This window comes from Centropristis striata, chromosome 14 (genome assembly GCF_030273125.1).
Source record: "Centropristis striata isolate RG_2023a ecotype Rhode Island chromosome 14, C.striata_1.0, whole genome shotgun sequence".
Taxonomy (NCBI): Eukaryota; Metazoa; Chordata; class Actinopteri; order Perciformes; family Serranidae; genus Centropristis; species Centropristis striata.
This window is the reverse complement of record NC_081530.1, coordinates 6,781,955-6,800,954: the sequence shown is the minus strand read 5'-3', so window position 1 is coordinate 6,800,954 and position 19,000 is coordinate 6,781,955. Positions and strand designations below refer to the sequence as shown.

General features: G+C 37.3%; 1 protein-coding gene across 1 annotated transcript in view; it reads right to left on the bottom strand.

The window, feature by feature from the left end:
- The window catches only part of epb41a (erythrocyte membrane protein band 4.1a), a 77,817-nt gene that overhangs the window by 49,773 nt on the left and 9,044 nt on the right, over window positions 1–19,000 (bottom strand). The window contains exons 2-12 of the mRNA XM_059349914.1: window positions 12,346–12,665; window positions 9,767–10,063; window positions 8,232–8,336; window positions 7,654–7,696; window positions 7,479–7,554; window positions 6,040–6,258; window positions 4,870–4,957; window positions 3,363–3,515; window positions 3,152–3,249; window positions 2,271–2,446; window positions 500–538 (exon numbers count right to left, since the gene is read on the bottom strand). Of these exons, the coding sequence (XP_059205897.1) occupies window positions 500–538; window positions 2,271–2,446; window positions 3,152–3,249; window positions 3,363–3,515; window positions 4,870–4,957; window positions 6,040–6,258; window positions 7,479–7,554; window positions 7,654–7,696; window positions 8,232–8,336; window positions 9,767–10,063; window positions 12,346–12,657 (1,606 nt within the window). The 5' untranslated portion in view covers window positions 12,658–12,665. The remainder of the gene's footprint in view (window positions 1–499; window positions 539–2,270; window positions 2,447–3,151; window positions 3,250–3,362; window positions 3,516–4,869; window positions 4,958–6,039; window positions 6,259–7,478; window positions 7,555–7,653; window positions 7,697–8,231; window positions 8,337–9,766; window positions 10,064–12,345; window positions 12,666–19,000) is intronic.

The window sequence follows — 19,000 nt, the reverse complement described above, 5'->3', positions numbered from 1 at the left end:
GAAATAAATATATTTATATGAGAAAAGAATAACGAACATTACAAAATAACTAAATATGACAAACCCTAGTAAGGGCAGCATTTAAAGAGAAAGAAAGAAGAAAAACTGAACTAGATCAATATATGCAATATGGTCTAATTCCATATCACATTTAAAAATATATCAAATGTTTTTTATATCGATATATATCGCCCAGCCCTATATGAACGTATGTTAAATCCATTTTCCAACATTTTCTATGGATTTTTTCCCGCTGTTGTCTGATGTTAAGTTATTATTCTGTTTCATTCACCACTAAACAATTCTGACAAAGGGTAAAATTCAAAACTGGTCCTAAACTGTCAAAATTGATGTTGTTTACGAATGCAAGGAATTTTCGGTTGTAGCATGCTAAGTTGGCAAAGGACAATTCCAAGAACTGTACAATGTCTGATAATATATATATATTTTTTTTTAAAACAGTCAAGTATTTCAGTTTTATGAGAGAAACAACACTAACCTGGCGGCCGAGGTGATGCAGACCCATCAGACCCTGCCTCTGGAAGCACAGGAGGACAGGATTGGACATATTAGATATTCATAAGAATGAGCACCTTGTCCATACAAGCACCTCTTTATAACAGCACAACAGTTACCCGTTATTTCAATGGAGCATTCCCCTTGACCATTGTAGTAAATATTATTATTTTCAACTCTCAGTTTTTAAGGTCGCTTTCACAACCCAAGTCCATTTGTTCTGTCCGAGTCAGAGTGAAATTAATACATTTTTTGGTTTTGTATTTAGTCTGGTTTACTTTTACAGTGCGAGGAATGTAAGCAGATCAAATAAAAAAAGATTTGAAGAGGGGCATGTACTACGATGGAGGGCTGGAAATCTACTTGCATTGTTATTTCTTATTGGTTGAAAAGTTGGCATCGAAAAATGTAAACATGGAAATAAACAAAGCAACATGGAACCGATCACAAACCGAATCTGTTTCATTTGACTGGCCGTAATCTGCTCTGGTGTTCCGACCAAACTAATGTGGAGAGAAACGCTCTGAACGAGCTCCTGTTGAGGCTCCCGGTCGTTAAAAATATGTTGATCCATTATTTCCACAGACGATGCGCAGCAATCAGACAGCTGCAGAATTAGAGAGGGCGAGCCTTGATGCCCCTACCACCATCTGTTATTTTGAGCAATATGTTAATAAATCTCCAATGACAAATTAGCATTAGCTCAGAGGTAGCCTACAGAGTGAGACTGAAGGACATGAATTTGTTCTGTTGCAGCTGTTGGTCGTCAGCGTTTCACTTTCTGCTTCTGAGAAATTCTTCTTCTTTTGGATTTGAAACTTACTTTAAAACTTTGTTTACCTCCTTCAACCAAAAAGCTGTGAACACATGGTCCAAATGTAAAATATTCATTGAACTTGTTTGAGTTTATAACTATAAGTACTTTTATTTCAAAATGTGTATTTCGCTCCTGTTGTTATTTGTAACGGTGCACTTTGAAAACATAAAGCTGACAGGTAAAGGATAGCTAAAGGTGACACCCGTGTAACAAACACTTTAAATCTTCTAGAATCTCCCATATTCAGCTTTATGCTTCACCTTAACTCATTAAATCCCCAAGTGACGTATATTTCCTGAACAAATTAAAGTCACAATTATGATATATATGTTATGGAGATGCAAACAAAAAGGCAGCTCTGTTTTTATTTATTATTGATTTATTCTTATTTTGTTACTTAAAAACAAATCTGGAAAATAATTTATTATTAAACAGCACTATTAATGTCACAATTTTGATAAATGTTGAGGAGATGCAAAGAGAAAGGCAAATTTGTGTTTCTGTAGGCAGAAAATGTGTCTATTTTTTAAATTTTAAAATAAGAAATATCATAAACATAAATACCATAAGTGCCCAATGTAACGTATATGTCACATCACAGATCTTTGATATTTAGGGGAAGAATTAAAAAAACAAAAAAACATCATAAATGTGTTCTATGTGGTTCACTTGGTCCGTGGTATATCCCCCATAATTTTCCTTTAAGGATAAATAGGTCTGGGTTCTTATGGGTGGAGGGGAAAAAAATCCTCTTTTCTACGCTCATTTGATAAATGAGGGCCATGATGTGCACATAGTGAAACGCAAGAATTTAAGTGATCTACGTCAGCCAAAGCCACACTAACCAGCATTCTGATGGGCTCCTGCGACCAATAAACACACAAACACACACACACACACGTGCCTATAGCATGAACAGCACAATGGAAGACTATACCTCCATCCAAGCTGCGTGAGTTCCTTTTGCTGGAGGATCTCTGGAACATCGGAGCCGGTCTGTCAATCAGGGAGCTCGCCTGTCTGGTCTGAGCCTGAGTCCGACCACTGTAGCGAAACTTAGAGCCCAATGCCAAGAACTTCCTGGGAGTGGTGGCCATCTCTGTGGAGGTCAGCCTACGGGTAAAGATCAACACAAACAATGAACTTCTCATCTGACTGTGGGTCAAATAGCAGGAAAGCACATTTAACATAATGCCCACATTTCCATCATCTAAACCAGGGGTCCCCAAACTTTTTTCGGTGGGGGCCACATTAACTTTTCTTTCTGTGATGGGGGGCCGGGGTCAGTCTATAACAGGAAATGATATGGGCCAAAGTGACCACCAGTGTTATTGTGTAAATATAACGATCATTTGTTGGCCTTGGCACCACCTGTTGGTTTGCAAAAAATAATAAAAAGTATTCACATGTTTATTTGAAGTACCACAGATATTCCTTTTATTTTGTAGAAAATGAAAACACAAGCTGATGCTACTTAACAATGATTTTGTAACAGGTACAGGTGAAAATAGATTCTGCATTCAGAATCAGAAAATTATCAGTAAATTAGCTATTACTGTAAATAATTCACAACTAAGGTCAATTTTAATTAGAACGCCTACCTTAATCATTACATGTGGATATTTTATAAATAAATATATAATAAATGCAATTTAAAAAAAACAGGCCATGTTTAGAGGGAATGTTTGGGATAGTTAAGTGGTCCGCTCCAATTGCTTTGGCGGGCCGGAAGTGGCCCGCGGGCCGTAGTTTGGGGACCCCTGATCTAAATACTGCAAAGCCTCTGAACAAACTGACATAAAGAATACAATAGCCTACCTGAAAAAGGTGTGATGTTCTACACACACTTTCCACAGCTTCTTGGCTGCCTTGTAGTTGGGTAATTTGAAGCCAATTGCGCTCTCATACTGCTCCACCTGTTGAAACAAAAACATAAAGCTGCTAAAAAAGATGCCTAATTAAATGAGCTGTATGGTTTTGTTCATGGTTCGAGTGATATGAGATTTGTTGATATGAAAACATTCTGTACCTCAGACGGTCTTATTTTGATGAAGAAGCTGCTGCGTTTGTATGAGACCTTGAGGACTTTGGGCCAGGGGAACCGATTGATTCTCAGTTTGTCTTTGTAAACCATCAGACCGCTGGAGCAAACCCCCAGCATGATGTCAACACCGTCAAGATCCTGTCAGGCAGACAGAAAGGTTATCCAGTGTCAAAACAGGCCACATGCTTATTTCACAGAAGAAGATCAAAAAGTTTTACATCACGAAAGTTTTACAGTTTATATTTATTGGTTTTCCTATTCGCAATTCATTTCAGTTTATGGAACCTGTAAATGAATTGAAAGTCCCTCTTTAGACAGATTTTAAACTATGTAAAAATACTCTGATTGGTTGTCCCCCATTAAAAATAAAGAAAAAACTTTGAGAAGGGTATGGAATCATGATATATAAGCATAATTGGTGTCTGGTCTAGTTTGACTGTTTAAGGAAACGGAGAATAAGCTATACCTGTTTGGGTTCTTCTGCCTGGCACAAAACATGACAATCAGATCAAATGAACAACCATACAAACCTCCTGAAAAGGAAAACTTCTAAGAACACTGGTGCTGTGTGTTTGTTGTGTAAAACCAGAGCAGACCAACTACTTTATTTGAAAAAGTAAATGTGTCGTTAGGGTAGTTTGACACCTATTTAATTTGGTTAGTTGAAAGACATTGTGGTGTGTTTTCCAGTTTGGTTCTGTTAATTTGGACCGGTGTTGAAGCTGTCCATCAAACTCTTGTGCGGCCCAAAAAACTAGACAAAGATCATCTAAAAAGGGTGGGTCTCATGTCTGGTGTGATTCAGTTTCAGTCTAGTTATTCTCATAATGAGATTTCTGGCTGAGCTATTTGTGACATCAGAAGATAATTAAACATATTAGAAAAATGGGAACATTATCTGCTGACAATAGTCAGAATTGAATGTTTGGGTGTAGTACTAATATATGTACCACCATATAAGGAGTAATTGTACTCTACTGTATTTGGATCTTTAGCTATGTTTAATAATGCAGGTTCTTTGTACTGCTCGCCACCAATCACAGGGGGGCAGTATCGTCCTCTAAAAGTCCTCCCTCCATACTTTATTAAATCCCTGCTCTGATGTAAACAGATTGACCTGATTTCAGCTGTAAAACCTCACAAGTCACATGTCTTCCTGCTTTTCAGGCCAGGCATGCATGCTTCTCTGGTGAATGACATTAAAAATCCTAACAGACAAAGCTGCAAACAAATAATGGATTTTATTATTGTGATGATGATTATCATTATTATTATAATAAGATGATTATTATTACCATTATTACTTTAACATCTATGCTGTTAGTTTCCATGGAGCACTGGGAGACTGAATCACATCACACAATATACCAGGATAAGTAAATTGTTTGTTTTATATGAACTGTGAAGGATACTACAGGGTAAAGTCACCATGGCAAACAAGGATGCCTTACTGCCTGATGGCACTCTTAGATCTGGTAGCATTCGTGCTCACCTTGGCCTGGTGGAGGTCCACTCCGTACATGGAAAGTTTCTTGGCATTCTCCAGGAACATCAGGTCTGCCTGGGCTGGAGTCATTGACCTACCACAACACCACAACAAAAAGATAAGTTACTGTGACTGTAAAGATGCTATGATATAAATACTAAGTGGGTCTCATTTTGACAGCCATCATTTACATTTCAGATATCGTAAGCAGGTATCAATCACCAACCTTGCCTCAAAAAACTTGTTTTAGTCAAATATATTGAATTACATTAAATGATATAAATTGTCTGGTATTTAAGCCGTCCTAATCATTCAAACAATTGATCAATCAATCAATCAATCAATCAATCAATCAATCAATCAATCAATCAATCAATCAGACTTTAGTTTTATAGCACTTTTCATGCATATAAAATATCAGACAAAGTGCTTCACACTACACAGCCCCCATTTTTTTGGGGCGGGGAGACCAGAAAGTAGAGCATTACAGTAGTCGATCCTGCAGTTAATAAAAGCGTACATTAATGTCTCTGTATTGTCTTGAGAGAGAAACGGTCCCACTCTGGCAATGTTCTTCAGATGATAAAATGCATTCTTAGTTATGTTTCTAATGTGGGGCTCAAAACTAAGCACCGAATCAAAAATGACTGACACAGGTTTAATGCTAGTACAGATACTAGAACCTGGTTGAGCTACATGACATTCTCTGCCAACTATGACATGATAACTTAAAATACAGTTTCAGTGACCCTGAGTCATCGGGAGTCATGGCGATGTAAAGCTGTGCATCATCAGCATAGCTATGGGAACTTATGCTATGCTTCCTGATGGCCTTTTTTCAAGTGGCAGCATTTACAGGTTAAAAAGCTAAAATGGAACCTTGAGGAACACTGCAATTTATTTTATAGAGATTCAATTTCACACTGCATATGATCCTTTCTTGCTAAAATAATGCACTTTAATTATTAAAACTTCTACTTTAGATACTTGACATTTTTCGGGTAGTATTTATGTACTTTTAATTATATAACATTTTGAATACAGGGTTTGACTTATAAAAACTTTTAATTATATAACATTTTGAATACAGTGTTTGACTTATAAAAGATTTGTAGATTGGTAAAGACTATGAATACATTTACTTCCACCACTGGTTGACTGAGGCAGTGTTCTGACCTGTATGTACGGTGCAGCTCCATCATTTTGTCCTCCAGCTCCTTGGTCTGTCCCTGGACCATTTTCATATCCTTAGTGTATTCGTTGCCATGCACCTCTGGGTCGTACTCCCCCAGCTCAGACTGCAGGGCATAAGAGCCCAGCAGGGACAGGGTGACAAAGGAACAGGGCAGGCGACCCTGCAGGATGTCCTTCCGCAGCTGCAGACACAGATAATACCTGCAAGACACAAACCGGGATCACATTTGTATTGGTAACTGTTGACTGTACATCAGACTACTCATCAAAGGTCAAGACAGAGCTGTCATGCTTAGTTCATTGCTGTTTAAGTAACTACAAAAGGTTTGATAATAATATGGTTGATTCATAAGGATTCATTTTGATCTAATAATGAAACAACCTGGAGGCAATGGGCCTGCATTACCTGCTATTATTATTACTTTACTATATTTCAGGTTTAAGGCCAACATGGGAATGTATTCCTTTAGATTCAGGGGTACCAGAAAAGGAAATAAGCTACCTTTACATATTAAAATAATATGTTACCATCATCATTTCGACAAAAAAATTATACAAAATAAAATCTATTTTCAATTTCTTTACATTTTAATTTTCATTGATTGTTGATGTAGGCCCAAAGCAATTTGTATTCTTCAATTATAAAAATGTGTTGCTTATATACACCATTACATTTTATGTTATTTTTACATTTTAGTGAACTAAAATGTGCACCATAGCTTCAGAAGGTCTACTGCTCGGCATTTAAACCTCTAAATTTTGCAAACATGAAGTGTAGTTTTTAGTTTCCCTTCGATTCCTTACTAATCTCAAATACAGATATGTCTCAGTTTTGGGTGTAAAATTATGGAATGGACTAAATGATGAAATAAAGATGTGTAATTCTATGTTAGTTTTCAAGAAGACTATAAAATCTAAAATTATCAAGGGTTACAATGAAATTTGATTGAATTAGATTTTTCAGTTTAAGGTATCATGTGTTTTGTAACAATGTGAATTACTCAGTTAATGTAATGTATATAATGTAATGTAGATGCATGTAGATGGTACAGGAGAGGCCAAAATAAACCTTGGGGTTTCAGCCTGTTCCTTTTTCGGTTGCTGTCTGATGGATTCTTTTGTAAAACCATGATTTTATTTTGTTGTCTTTGGTAAGTTAATTTCGACTCAGTAGGCTGTTTCATCTTCATTGTAAGGCTCACAATAAGGTTTGCGGCTCCATTACGATATATATATTTTTTTTTTGGCCAACAATGGCTCTTTAGTTAGTAAAGGTTGCAGACCCCTGTCCATGCAATGTTTTCCTACCCTATCCTATCCTTTCTTATCCTGTCCATCCTGTCCATCCTGTCCACGTTGAGCTTTTGATAGAATAAAATCATGTTTAAAGGTAGACAAAATCCATGGAACCAATGCATTACCTTGTTATGTCTTCAGACAGCTGGGCTGGGTCTGGTGGATAGAATTTCACATTGAAGGTGAAATTGTAGTTGCCCCCTTGAGGGAAAAAAGGAAGGATAAAAGGATGAAATTGTAAACATGTATGAGAAACATGAATAAGAAGTGAGGGTGTATTTGTGGGGGAGTTCCACTCACCTTGTACCTGCCTGCGGATCTCCTTGGTGAGGTCCAACCAAACCTGATCAAGAAAATGAGGGATGAGGTTTGATATTTTTAAAAAATGTTCAGTGGAAGAAGTCCTCCAACACAGTTACAGTTGAAACCAGAAGTTTACATACACTGTATAAAAAGACACATATGCTTTTTTTCTCACTGTCTGACATGAAATCAGACAATCACTTATCGTCAACAAACCTATCAGAAGCTTCCAAAGACATGACAGCATCATCTGGGCTTTCCCAAATTGGACCTGCATAATAATGTTAATGTATGTAAACTTCTGACTTTGAAGAAAGTACTAAAAAAAATGTCTCATTATTCTGGCATTTAGCAAATAGAAATAATTTTGGTAATCTTAACGGACCTAAAACAGGAAAAGTGATTGTCTGATTTAATGTCAGACAGTGAGAAAAAAAAAGCATATGTGTCTTTTTATATAGTGTATGTAAACTTCTGGTTTCAACTATATATATAAAGAGCTGCCATTTTGCCTAATAAATCAAAAACTGAGGGGTTGTTGGAATACTAACTAGAGAGAGTTAAGTCCAGCTAACCTTCATGGTGGCTGTCTCCCAGATGACCATGCCATAGTAGTCCTTCTCCAGCAGGTTGAGGTGGTCACACACCTTAATGAACAGCTCCTGGCCTTTTGCATGTTTCTGACACACACACACACACACACATACAGGGAACAAGACACTGATTAAATACACATCAAAGGCTCGGTACATACTAGGGCTGGGCGATATATCGATACAAAAAACATATTGATATATTTTTAAATGTGATATAGAACTAGATCATATAATCATCAAATTTAGTTCTATTGTAATGTTTGTTATTCTTTTCTCATATAAATATATTTATTTCAGAAAAAGATTGGCCTATTTTATTTCATAGGCTACTAGTATTTAAGATGTTTTTTTTTATTAAAATGTGCACTTTATGGAGCTTTGATGTTAAAAAAAAAGGTTCTTCTGTTGTTATATAGTATTTATGTTCAGTTAAATAAACGGTTTCAATAAAACTACTTCTGACATGTCATATTTGACTTTGACTGACTGAATATTTGCTCTCACTTTGCAATAAAAATATCTGGATATATATTGTATATCGATATTCAGCCTAAATATATCGGGATATGACTTTTGGTCCATATCGCCCAGCCCTACTACATACCAGTTCATTTTGAGTCTAAGTAGCCATTTGTGCCAAGATAAATATCTTCTATATATTCTATATAAACTGTTTAACTGCTGACAACATAAGCAACTCAAAAACAAAACCTTGGGTTTGGGAATTGCAATGCACTTGCTATTTGTTTCTATTCTCTGACAGAATCTGACAAGTAACTTACCAGCCAAAAAAATACAAGCTGCAGCCTTAATAATAAGAAATGAAACTTCATACATTTGCATAAGTCTGGTTTTACACTTGCTATTGCTCTGTAACCTGCATGATATATATATATACACTACTGGTCAAAAGTTTTAGAACACACCAACTTTTCCAAAATTTAATTGAAAATGATGCAGTTTAATGTCTCAGTGTACTCTGAAAGTAATGCACATTTGCCACATGTAAAATTCTTAATTGAACATGATAGTGTTTTGAAAATAAAAACAAGATTCAAAATCACATTTTATGTTGAACTAAGGGACTAAAAAAAGACACAAAATTACCAACAAAAAGACACAAAATGACAAAAAAGACACAAAAAGACACAAAATGACTTACAAAGACATGAAAAGAATAAAAAAATGGACAAAATAGCCCAAGACTCCATAGAGTTAAGTTGTTAACCCATTTCTTGTTCCCTGAAAAAAGGCCTACTTGCACAATTCTGAAATGTACATTATTTTTTAGTTTTGGTTAACCACTTACCTTCGTACCCTTTCAAGCTGTTTATTTGACTTGAACTGCTTGAATTTCAATAAAAAACTGGAAAAATTGGGGTGTTCTAAAACTTTTGACCCGTAGTGTATATACATATGGTTTGCTAATGGCCAATCATTTACCCAGTTGAAATTTTATTTTTAATTTGTGTGTGTATAATGAACGAAAGAATAAAAATGAACATTGTGCTTACATCCAGCTCACACTCGTAGACAGTGTCATCCAGCAGAGTGACTTTGATCTGCATGGTCTTGGGTCTGCGTGGAGGTCTGGGAGCTTTGGCCTCTTCCTCTGTCATCTTCTCCTCCTCCTCCTCTCTCTTACCGCCTCCTTCAGGAGCAGACTCCTTCTCCTTCTCCTCCTCCTTCTCTTTGTCCTCCTTCTCCAGGGTAGCTTCCGTTCCTGTCTCCTTTTCGTTCTCTTTGTCCTTTCCACCCTCCTCCTCCTCTTCCTCCTCCTCCTCCGCTTCTTTCTTTTCTACCTGGACAGCCTGACAAAGAGACTTTAATTACCATGCAGTCGACATTTCTATAAGTTGTTGAAGATTTATTTATTTTGTTGAAAGCATATTTTACACACATTTGGTTCTCAGTGCCGCTATTTTGTTTGGTTGAGAATAGAAAAAACTGGTCAAAAATGCCTGCATTCATTTTTTCTGCATTCATTTGTCTAAAAATGTGATCTGATCTGCTTCTTAGTCCAAACTATAGACAAACACAATGTGCATACCAAACAAACAATTATAATAGTTCATGTCTAATGCTACCTATACATCAGAAGAGTTTGAAAAGATTTGGAAAAGACTCCCGGAAAACTATCAGCTCACATCTAAAGACAAGTGTTTAGAGTTTTTAGTCTCACATTGAGATTTTAGACAGACAGTGAATCTTTCATGGTCACTATTTACAAGACTACAACTAGATTCTTTTAGCATTTTTTTCATACCATGCAATTTTTTCCCCATCATGCTCTTAGTGAAAACTGGAAATGGAGGAGAAGCAGCTTTTGGCTCTAGCTGCTCTAGTGTGTGCAGTGGTTTGTGTTCAAAAAAACAACAACAACAAAAAGACGCCACAAAATGCACCTCACAAAGCTGAAAAAGGGTTTGTTTTTCTGACATGAAAAGTTAACTATTTTACAGTAAAAATAGATTTCTAGATTAGAATTCATGATATACATTTATTTCCTATTTATTTATAATAATATTGTTATCATTTATCAGCTGTATCAGCTTTTATTTAGTTAATCATACATTAATCATCGATTATTTATTATCGATTATTTGTACATGTATACATTTACTTATACATTGTAACTGGGTCTCCTTACTGTTCTCTTTACTAAGAAACAGCGCCCACAAAAATCCCGCTTGTGGCCATAAATATATGACGTCACTCTATTTTTATTTAAGACTGAGCTTACTAGCATTATTGTGATGTTCCTTTTTCCTGTGGAAGTGGTTTTACTGGCCGGTCTGGAACCGGGGACCTTTCCCCCGCTCATCTATTGGTTGGTGATTGTGTTACGTCACTGAGACTTGAGATAATATCAAACACGTTTGATATGATCCAAACCCAAGACTAGGAAAAGACTAATATGAAACAGAGCAGATTACTACCTTAAACTTAACGATGGAGATGACGGGAGCGCTGTGACTCCAGTAAAACTCCTAGATTTACTAAAGACTCTCAGTCTTTTTAGTCTGGGACTGTGGAAATCTTTTGGTGTAAGCCTAGCATTAGTTGAACACAGGAGATATTTTGGACCATTCCTCCTTACAGAAGAGCTTCAGCTCAGACATATTCTCAGGATGTCTGGTGTGAACTGTTCTCTTGTTCACTCCACAGCATCTCTGTTGGATGGAGGTCTGAGCTCTGACTGGGCCTCTGCATTAGCCAAAGTAGCTCTACTCAAATGGATTGGACTCCAGGTTTGCTAACTCCTCACTCCAGTTAGCTCCTGATGGGGTCAGTGTCAGGGTTCACTTACTTTTTTCCACCAGCACTGTGAATGTTTATTGGATGTGTTCAATAAAGACATGCAATATTATAATTGTTGTTGTGGTATTATCAAGCACACTGTGTTTCTCTATACTGACTTGAATCACATTTTATGACCAATTACAACAGAAAAATGGGTATTTCCTAAGGGTGCACATACTTATTTTTGCCACTGTACATCAACACACCAAGATCCTTGGAACACCATGGGAAATTAATGTTGTGATGTTTAATTGGATTGTACGGCAAGAACTTCTGTTCTGTAAACTGCTAAAAAAAAAAAAAAAACATCTTTCAAAAAATCCAATGCCCCCCACTCCAATTCTCTATAACATGGGCTGGAATGGGTTTTGTGTCTATTTTTCTTTTTTTTTACTTGACTGAGAGAACCGAAGAATCCCACTGGCCTTATAAACTGGTACCTGAGCAATTTGCGAACACAAGACTTGAATCTTGAATCGTCAATAAATACTTAACATGAGTAACTGCAAGCTCAACAGTCCTTTTAAAAGGACAAACTTAAATGTCCCTTCATTCAAGACTTGAAAAAGCTCTTAAAATTGTTGCAAAAATGTATTACTGGATTTACTTTATGCTCATGATAGTTACTAGAAAAAAAAAGTTTTAAAATCCCTCAGTGAAACGATAAACTGAGAGAGAAACTGATCCGAAAAAAAAAACAATGAAGATACACTACCATGAAAATCATCGATGTCTAAAGTCATGAGATTAAAAAACAGATGTGTAAAAATAGCTTCAGATATACAGATACCTGAGCCTCAGCACTGCTCACTGAGTGCTGATCCAGGGCGACCTCCCCCTCCGTCCTCAGTTCAGGTTCAGGGTCAGCGATGGGGGCTTTAGCTTCTTCTTCTTCCTTGTCGTCCTTCTCTCCCGCCTCACTCTCACACTGTGAGCGCCTCTTCAGGAAGGAGGAGAAGAGGCGAGAGAGGCCGCGGCCGGCAGAGTTGCGGTTGCGAGGCTGGAGCTGCTCCTTCTCCGGTGAGGGCGGCCTGGCCTCCTGGCCGGCTTCCTCCTGCTGCCTCGGCTGCTTCTGGTGACTTTCCGCCTCGTCTGTTGTCATGGCAACAGCTGTGGAGATAGAGCACATGAAAGTCAAAAAATACAATTTGGTCGTTCAGATCAGACAGGCCAAGAACATGGGTTCATTTCCTGCTATATTATCTCCAGAACACACATTTTGGCCCTTGAACGGTGGTGCTGTTTCTAAAGTGAGCAACAACTCTACATTTCAGAAAAGTGGACTTTTGAGGACATTTTATTTGATGCTGTAGATTTTTATTTACTTACAATTTCTAGACTTATTTTATCCAGATGGAAAAGAGGAATAAGGAATTGTTTTTGGGGGTTCAGTAGGGCTGGGCGATATAAAAAATATATCGATATATTTTTAAATGTGATATGGAATTAGACCATTTCGCATATGTCGATATATTCCTATTTTGGTGTATTTTATTTCATAGGCTATTTTTATTTAAGATTTTTTATTTTATTTAAATGTGCACTTTATGGAGCTTTGATTTGTAAAAAAGGTACTCCTGTTGTTATACAGTATTTATGTTCACTTAAATAAACAATCTTAATAAAACTACTTTTGACATGTCATATTTAGCTTTGACTTTGACTGAACTTTTGCTCTCACTTTGTGATAAAAATATCAGGATATATATTGTATATATCGATATTCAGCCTAAATATATCGGGATATGACTTTTGGTCCATATTGCCCAGCCCTAGGGTTCAGTGTCTGACTTCAAGGCAGGGATTGAACCTGCAATTAATGGCCAACTAGTTGGCAACATGTAACATGTTTTAAGACCCTTCAAAACACTGGTGAATGTATAAGAGAGGAAGGAAACCCCGTATTGATTATTATTATTATTGCTATCGATGAACTTGCAAATGTTTTTTGGTATCAAAAGTGTAGTTGCTGGACACAGCATGTCTCCTACTTCAGTGAAAAGTCTTTTTGTGCACTGGAAACTTCAAATTTCCACACCCCACTTATGTGGCGAGATCCACAGACTGGACCACGATCAGCTTTTGAACCACAAGCCATGTCACAAAGTTCTGCTCATTTATTGAACTGAGATTTCTGATGAGTGCAGAGAAACTTTCCTTCTTCAACCAAGTGAGTTTCAGTGAGCTGGAGAAACCCTGCAGGCAGCCAATCATACACAGTACTGACTGGAAGTCCTTCTCTTTAGCATGTGCAGCCTCTCCTGCCTTGTATGGTCTTGAGTGCAACTTTATCCTTCACAGATTTTTCATACACAAAGACTTTATTAACAACAATCCAGCTAAACATGAGCAGAACTTGGCTAGGCCTGTGACGATAACACATTCTTTAGGACGATATATTTTCTCAGAAACTATCACTGTAAACAATAGTATTGTTGTATCGATGTCATTTTAGTTTTATAACGATATTGGAGAATAATAAGTACATCCTTTTCCAGAGCAATGCAGTTTTAAATCTCGAGAATATTAAACATCGGAATTGAAATGTGGAATATAAATATTAAAATATCCTAGATAAATAAAACATAAATAAATAAACTACAACCAAAACAAATAAAATAGACTTTCAGGCTCTGTTAACAAATAACTGCACTGAGATAAACCTATATAATACTATATAACTATATAATATATTATTTAATATTATTTAAACAGCTGGAATGGCTGCTTGGGAAATATAGTTTTTTTTCCAGCAATTCGTACCGTCTGTCAAACATTTGCAGCATCACTTTAAACACAACACAAAAAAGCACAAAAGGTCACACATGTAAACGACAATATATTAAGTCCAGAAAAAAACGATTGTGTGTATTTTTATATATTGAATGATAAGTCAATATAGTAATTATCGTGACAGGCCTAGCTCACGTCACTTGAAAGAATAAATGAATAACTTTTTTTTTTTTTAAATTGGTGAAATGACGTAGCAAACAAGGTGACATGAGGGACAAATACACTACACCTTGTGGACCACAAGTAGAGACAGCAGACATACAGCGCAGACGACAACAACAAAGAAAAACACAAATGTACAACGATGTCACAGGTGTGTGTGCGTGTGTGTGCATGTGTATATGTGGATGCCGATAATTTTACATAAATATATATAACATGGCTAACATATATGTATAACACAATGAAAATAAATAGGCAAACAAAGCAAGAAGCACTAACGCAAGAAGAGAGGGAAGAGGAAAGGAAAAGAGAAAATAAATAAATAAATAAAAATAAATAAATAAATAAAAAAGATAATAAAAAAAATAATAATAATAATTAAAAATTAATTATTGTAAGAATAACTTTGATAATTGAAAAAGCGAATAAAAGGGCGTTCCCGGTGGCACACCTGGTAGAGCGCGTACCACAGAGGCCCAGTCCTCGTAAGCGGGCGGCCCGGGTTCGAATCCGGCTCAGAGCCCTTTCCCGCATGTCTTCCCCTCTGTCTCCCCCTTTCACTCTCATTATCTCTCTCTCAATAGAGCTACAAAATGCCCAAAAAAACATCTTAAAAAAAAAAAAAGAAATAAAAAAAAAAAGAAAAAGCAAATAAAAATACAATCCAATTGTGCCTCCATCACATCACACTATGATCCTTAGAAAATGTTAGAATTGTAGGCTATGTTAGGCTCAAACTGGTAGAGCACGTACCATTAAGGCTGAGGGTTCGAATCCAGCCTGAGTTCCCTTTGCCGCACGTCTTGCTCTCTGTCTCCCTCTTTCTATGTGTCACTATCTAATAAAGCAGGAAAAATGCCCCAAAAAAATAAAAAAAATAATAATTGTAGGCTAAGTTATTGGGTATCTCACCAATGCCTTTTATCGTCACAAGGTTAAGGTCTCACTTTCACTTGGTGCTAATAGCAACACATTAACCCCAGGGACCACGAGGATTCTCTCCCGTCTGATATAACATGCATCATCTTGTCAGCCTGTCATGATCACTTGCTCTGTTCATCATCCCCTCACACCAGAAGCAGGACTTGGCTCAGAGGTAAAGTGACCATATGAGAGCTGTCTGCTCACATTACCATTCTCTGGCCTGTTCACAGCCACTTCATCACAGTAGTGAAGGTGGGCGACTGCACAAGCTGCATCAGCTGGCAACTGAAACACCACAACAGTCTATGGCACAGAGGAAGATTCAAGAAAAGAAAAACAGCGATGTTTGATAAGCTGTGCAACAATAAGCTTCTTTACAATCGAACCTTCTGGTAATTAAATCTCATATCTGTTTTATGTACAATACCAAGAAAAGGAAACTGAACCCTTAGGAATTACCTACATTCAAGCACAATCTAAAAAAATTGGTTGGATCTTCACTAAAGTCGTCATCACGGACAATTACATCATATGTAAACTGATAAAATGCAAATAATAATTTTTCTGAAATTGTCTCATACAGTGCCTCAACATTTTGTCATCCCAACTCGTGACATACCAAAGTTGTGTCACAGCCCTCAGTGTCTGATACCAACGCACATGGAACCCCTTCACACCTGCTTCAGTTTCGGCTCGTGTTGGGGATGGTGTGTCACTTTCTGCTAGTTACTTGCATAGTGGCTTTTCAAAATAAATTTAATAAATAAGTTCACAGGAAACCGCTAACCTTGTGCAAAAAACCCCACTTGACTAAGGTTTGGGTAAAGGAGGGTAAAAACAACTACTTTCGGATGCAGTCACCCAAGTTGACATCAATTTACAATGTTGAACAGAACTCATCTTTATTCATCTTTATTATGAGTCAAGGAACTCTTTTGCATGCCAGTTTTTCCCCTGCTAAAACTTAGCCTAATTTTGGAGTGTTATTCCTTACAAGATACCATGACAAGAGTGGCATCATTGGATTCCTTGGTTCATTGATAGTTTCATATGACCCCTGAATCATCACTCAGTATGTTTACATGACACTTCAAAAAACTATTTATTACTATTAATTATTGCCTTAATCTGACTATAACTGGACAACTGAAGTGCATGTAAACGTGTTAGTCCGACTAATGTCGGAGTTCTCCAACTCCGATTAAGACACCCAGATAATGCGATTGGAATAGGATTTACGGCGGCATGTATGACAAGACAACGCATGTGCGCATGCTCCCATGCTCTACCCCCACGCTGGCGTTTGACCCCAGAACAAAAACATCTAAGAAAGCCGGTCACATTAGCTGCAGCTGGTCACAGAAACCTGTCACATTAGGCGGCCACAGTAACCGGCCACAGAAGCCAGTCACATTAGCCGGTCACAGTAGCCAGTCACAGTCACATTTGCCAGTCACAGTAACCGGTCACAGAAACCGGTCACATTAGCCGGTCACATTAGCCGGTCACAGTCACATTTGCCGGTCACAGTAACCGGTCACAGAAACCGGTCACATTAGCTGGTCGCAGTCATATTTGCCGGTCACAGTAGCCGGTCACAGTAGCCGGTCACATTAGCCGGTCACAGTCACATTAGCCGGTCACAGTAGCCGGTCACAGTCACATTTGCCGGTCACAGTAACCGGTCACATTAGCCGGTCACAGCCAGTCAGTAGCGAGGGCACAAAGTGTTAAACTGAGGTCAATCGGAAAGGGCGCCGTATTAACCCGCCGAAATGACGCATATCGCCACCCAGTGTTGAGGAGGAGGAAACGTTCCCGTCAGTTATTCGATTTTCTCAGTTGCATGTAAACTAGGACAAGGACAGAAGTCCGATTAGATGATAAAATCGATTTTTAAGCATAGCTTGATTAAACTGTGCATGTAAACGCACTGACTGTAGCTTTTAAAAAAGCGTTTACAGTCGCTACTGCCTCTGAAAGATGGTATGGTATGTTTTATGTTTTCTCATTTTGCAAGACACTACAAAAATGTAACTATTAGATATCACTATGAAAGTTCCACAGATGATTACTTAAATATTTTGTATATATTAGGTTATCTCATGCTCTCAAACTTTTGGAGAAATCTACAGACGCAAACAGATAAAGCATTGGAGAGGGTAAAACTAATATTTGGATTTCGAATGTCTTTCCACTACTCTGAAAGATGACGCTGTTAAGATGTTGTGAAAGGAAAATAGTTCAAAATTTCAAAAGTGGTCATTGTGTGATTAAACGATGGGCTTCCTGAGTGATTGTTTTCTTATTTTTATAGTATGCTGATTTGTACGAATCATCATACTGACCGACGTACCATTTATTACAGCCTTTAGTCGTTTCTGAACAATATGTTGTGTGACTGAGTGAAGCACACTGAAACGGTTTAAATGGAAAAGCTTTAAATAGGGGCTGAGTTGAACAAACTCAATACTGTTACATGTTTTACACCCATTACTGTGTATCCTGAAATGTTTAATATGTTTATGGTACCTGATAGAACACTTAAAGGTCTGCTGGCAGATTGAGGGTGGACAGAATTCACAGCTTGCCACCACATGAAGTTTCAGGAGCTGCTGGCAGCCTGCAGTGCTGAGTGGATGCTGGCACAGCCTCACAAGTGCTGACAGGGCAGAGAAAAGTAAGAGCGTGGGCTACACAGCTCCAGGTGTACCGAGGAGTGTATAACAAGAACTAAACATACAAACAGGTACTGTAGTTCATGTTCTCATGGTTGATTATTCAGTCAGCATATTGTATGAGGCAACAGTTTGGAGCAGGTGTCCCAGAGAACCCAAGAGTCTGCAGCTTTTCAGTCCAGATAAGCATCACAGCACCTTCTTTTTAGCTTAAGGTCTGTTCATTAGTGAAATGAGCCATTTGCTGAAAAAAAAAACTTTTTTCACCTTGCAGGGGCGGTTCTGGGATTCTTTAAATTGAGTGGCAAAGGAGGGACCAAGAGCCAATCACAGGGGGCTCATGGGAAATCATAAAAATCTAACAGAGACAAATACAGCATTAAAAATTGGCTTAGAAAACACTATACATAACTTTTCTCTAGTTCAGTTTTTAGTTTTTTAGTTTTCAGTTTTTTTCTCTAGTTCAGTTTTTATCATAGCATAAGGAGTATTTTCAGATGTGGATGCATGTCATGTTATACACTGCAAAAAAGGGTTGTCTAAAAACAAGATAAAAACACTAAATCTGAGGGAAATTATCTTGCTGCATGGACAGATAATTGCACTTGACAATATTTCTTAAATTAAGATTGTTAAATCTAGAAATAAGCATGTTGTATGCCTAAAATAAGAAATTAACTCTTAAAACAAGATAATTTAAAGCAGCATTATTTGTTTCTTACCAAGATAAAAAAACCCTTAGATTTCAAAGTGTTAGATAATTGATCTTGTTTTAAGAGTTAATTTCTTATTTTGAGCGTACAACATGCTTATTTCTAGATTTAATAATCTTAATTTCAGAAATCTTGTCAAGTGAAATTATCTGTCCATTTCCCTCAGATTTAGTTT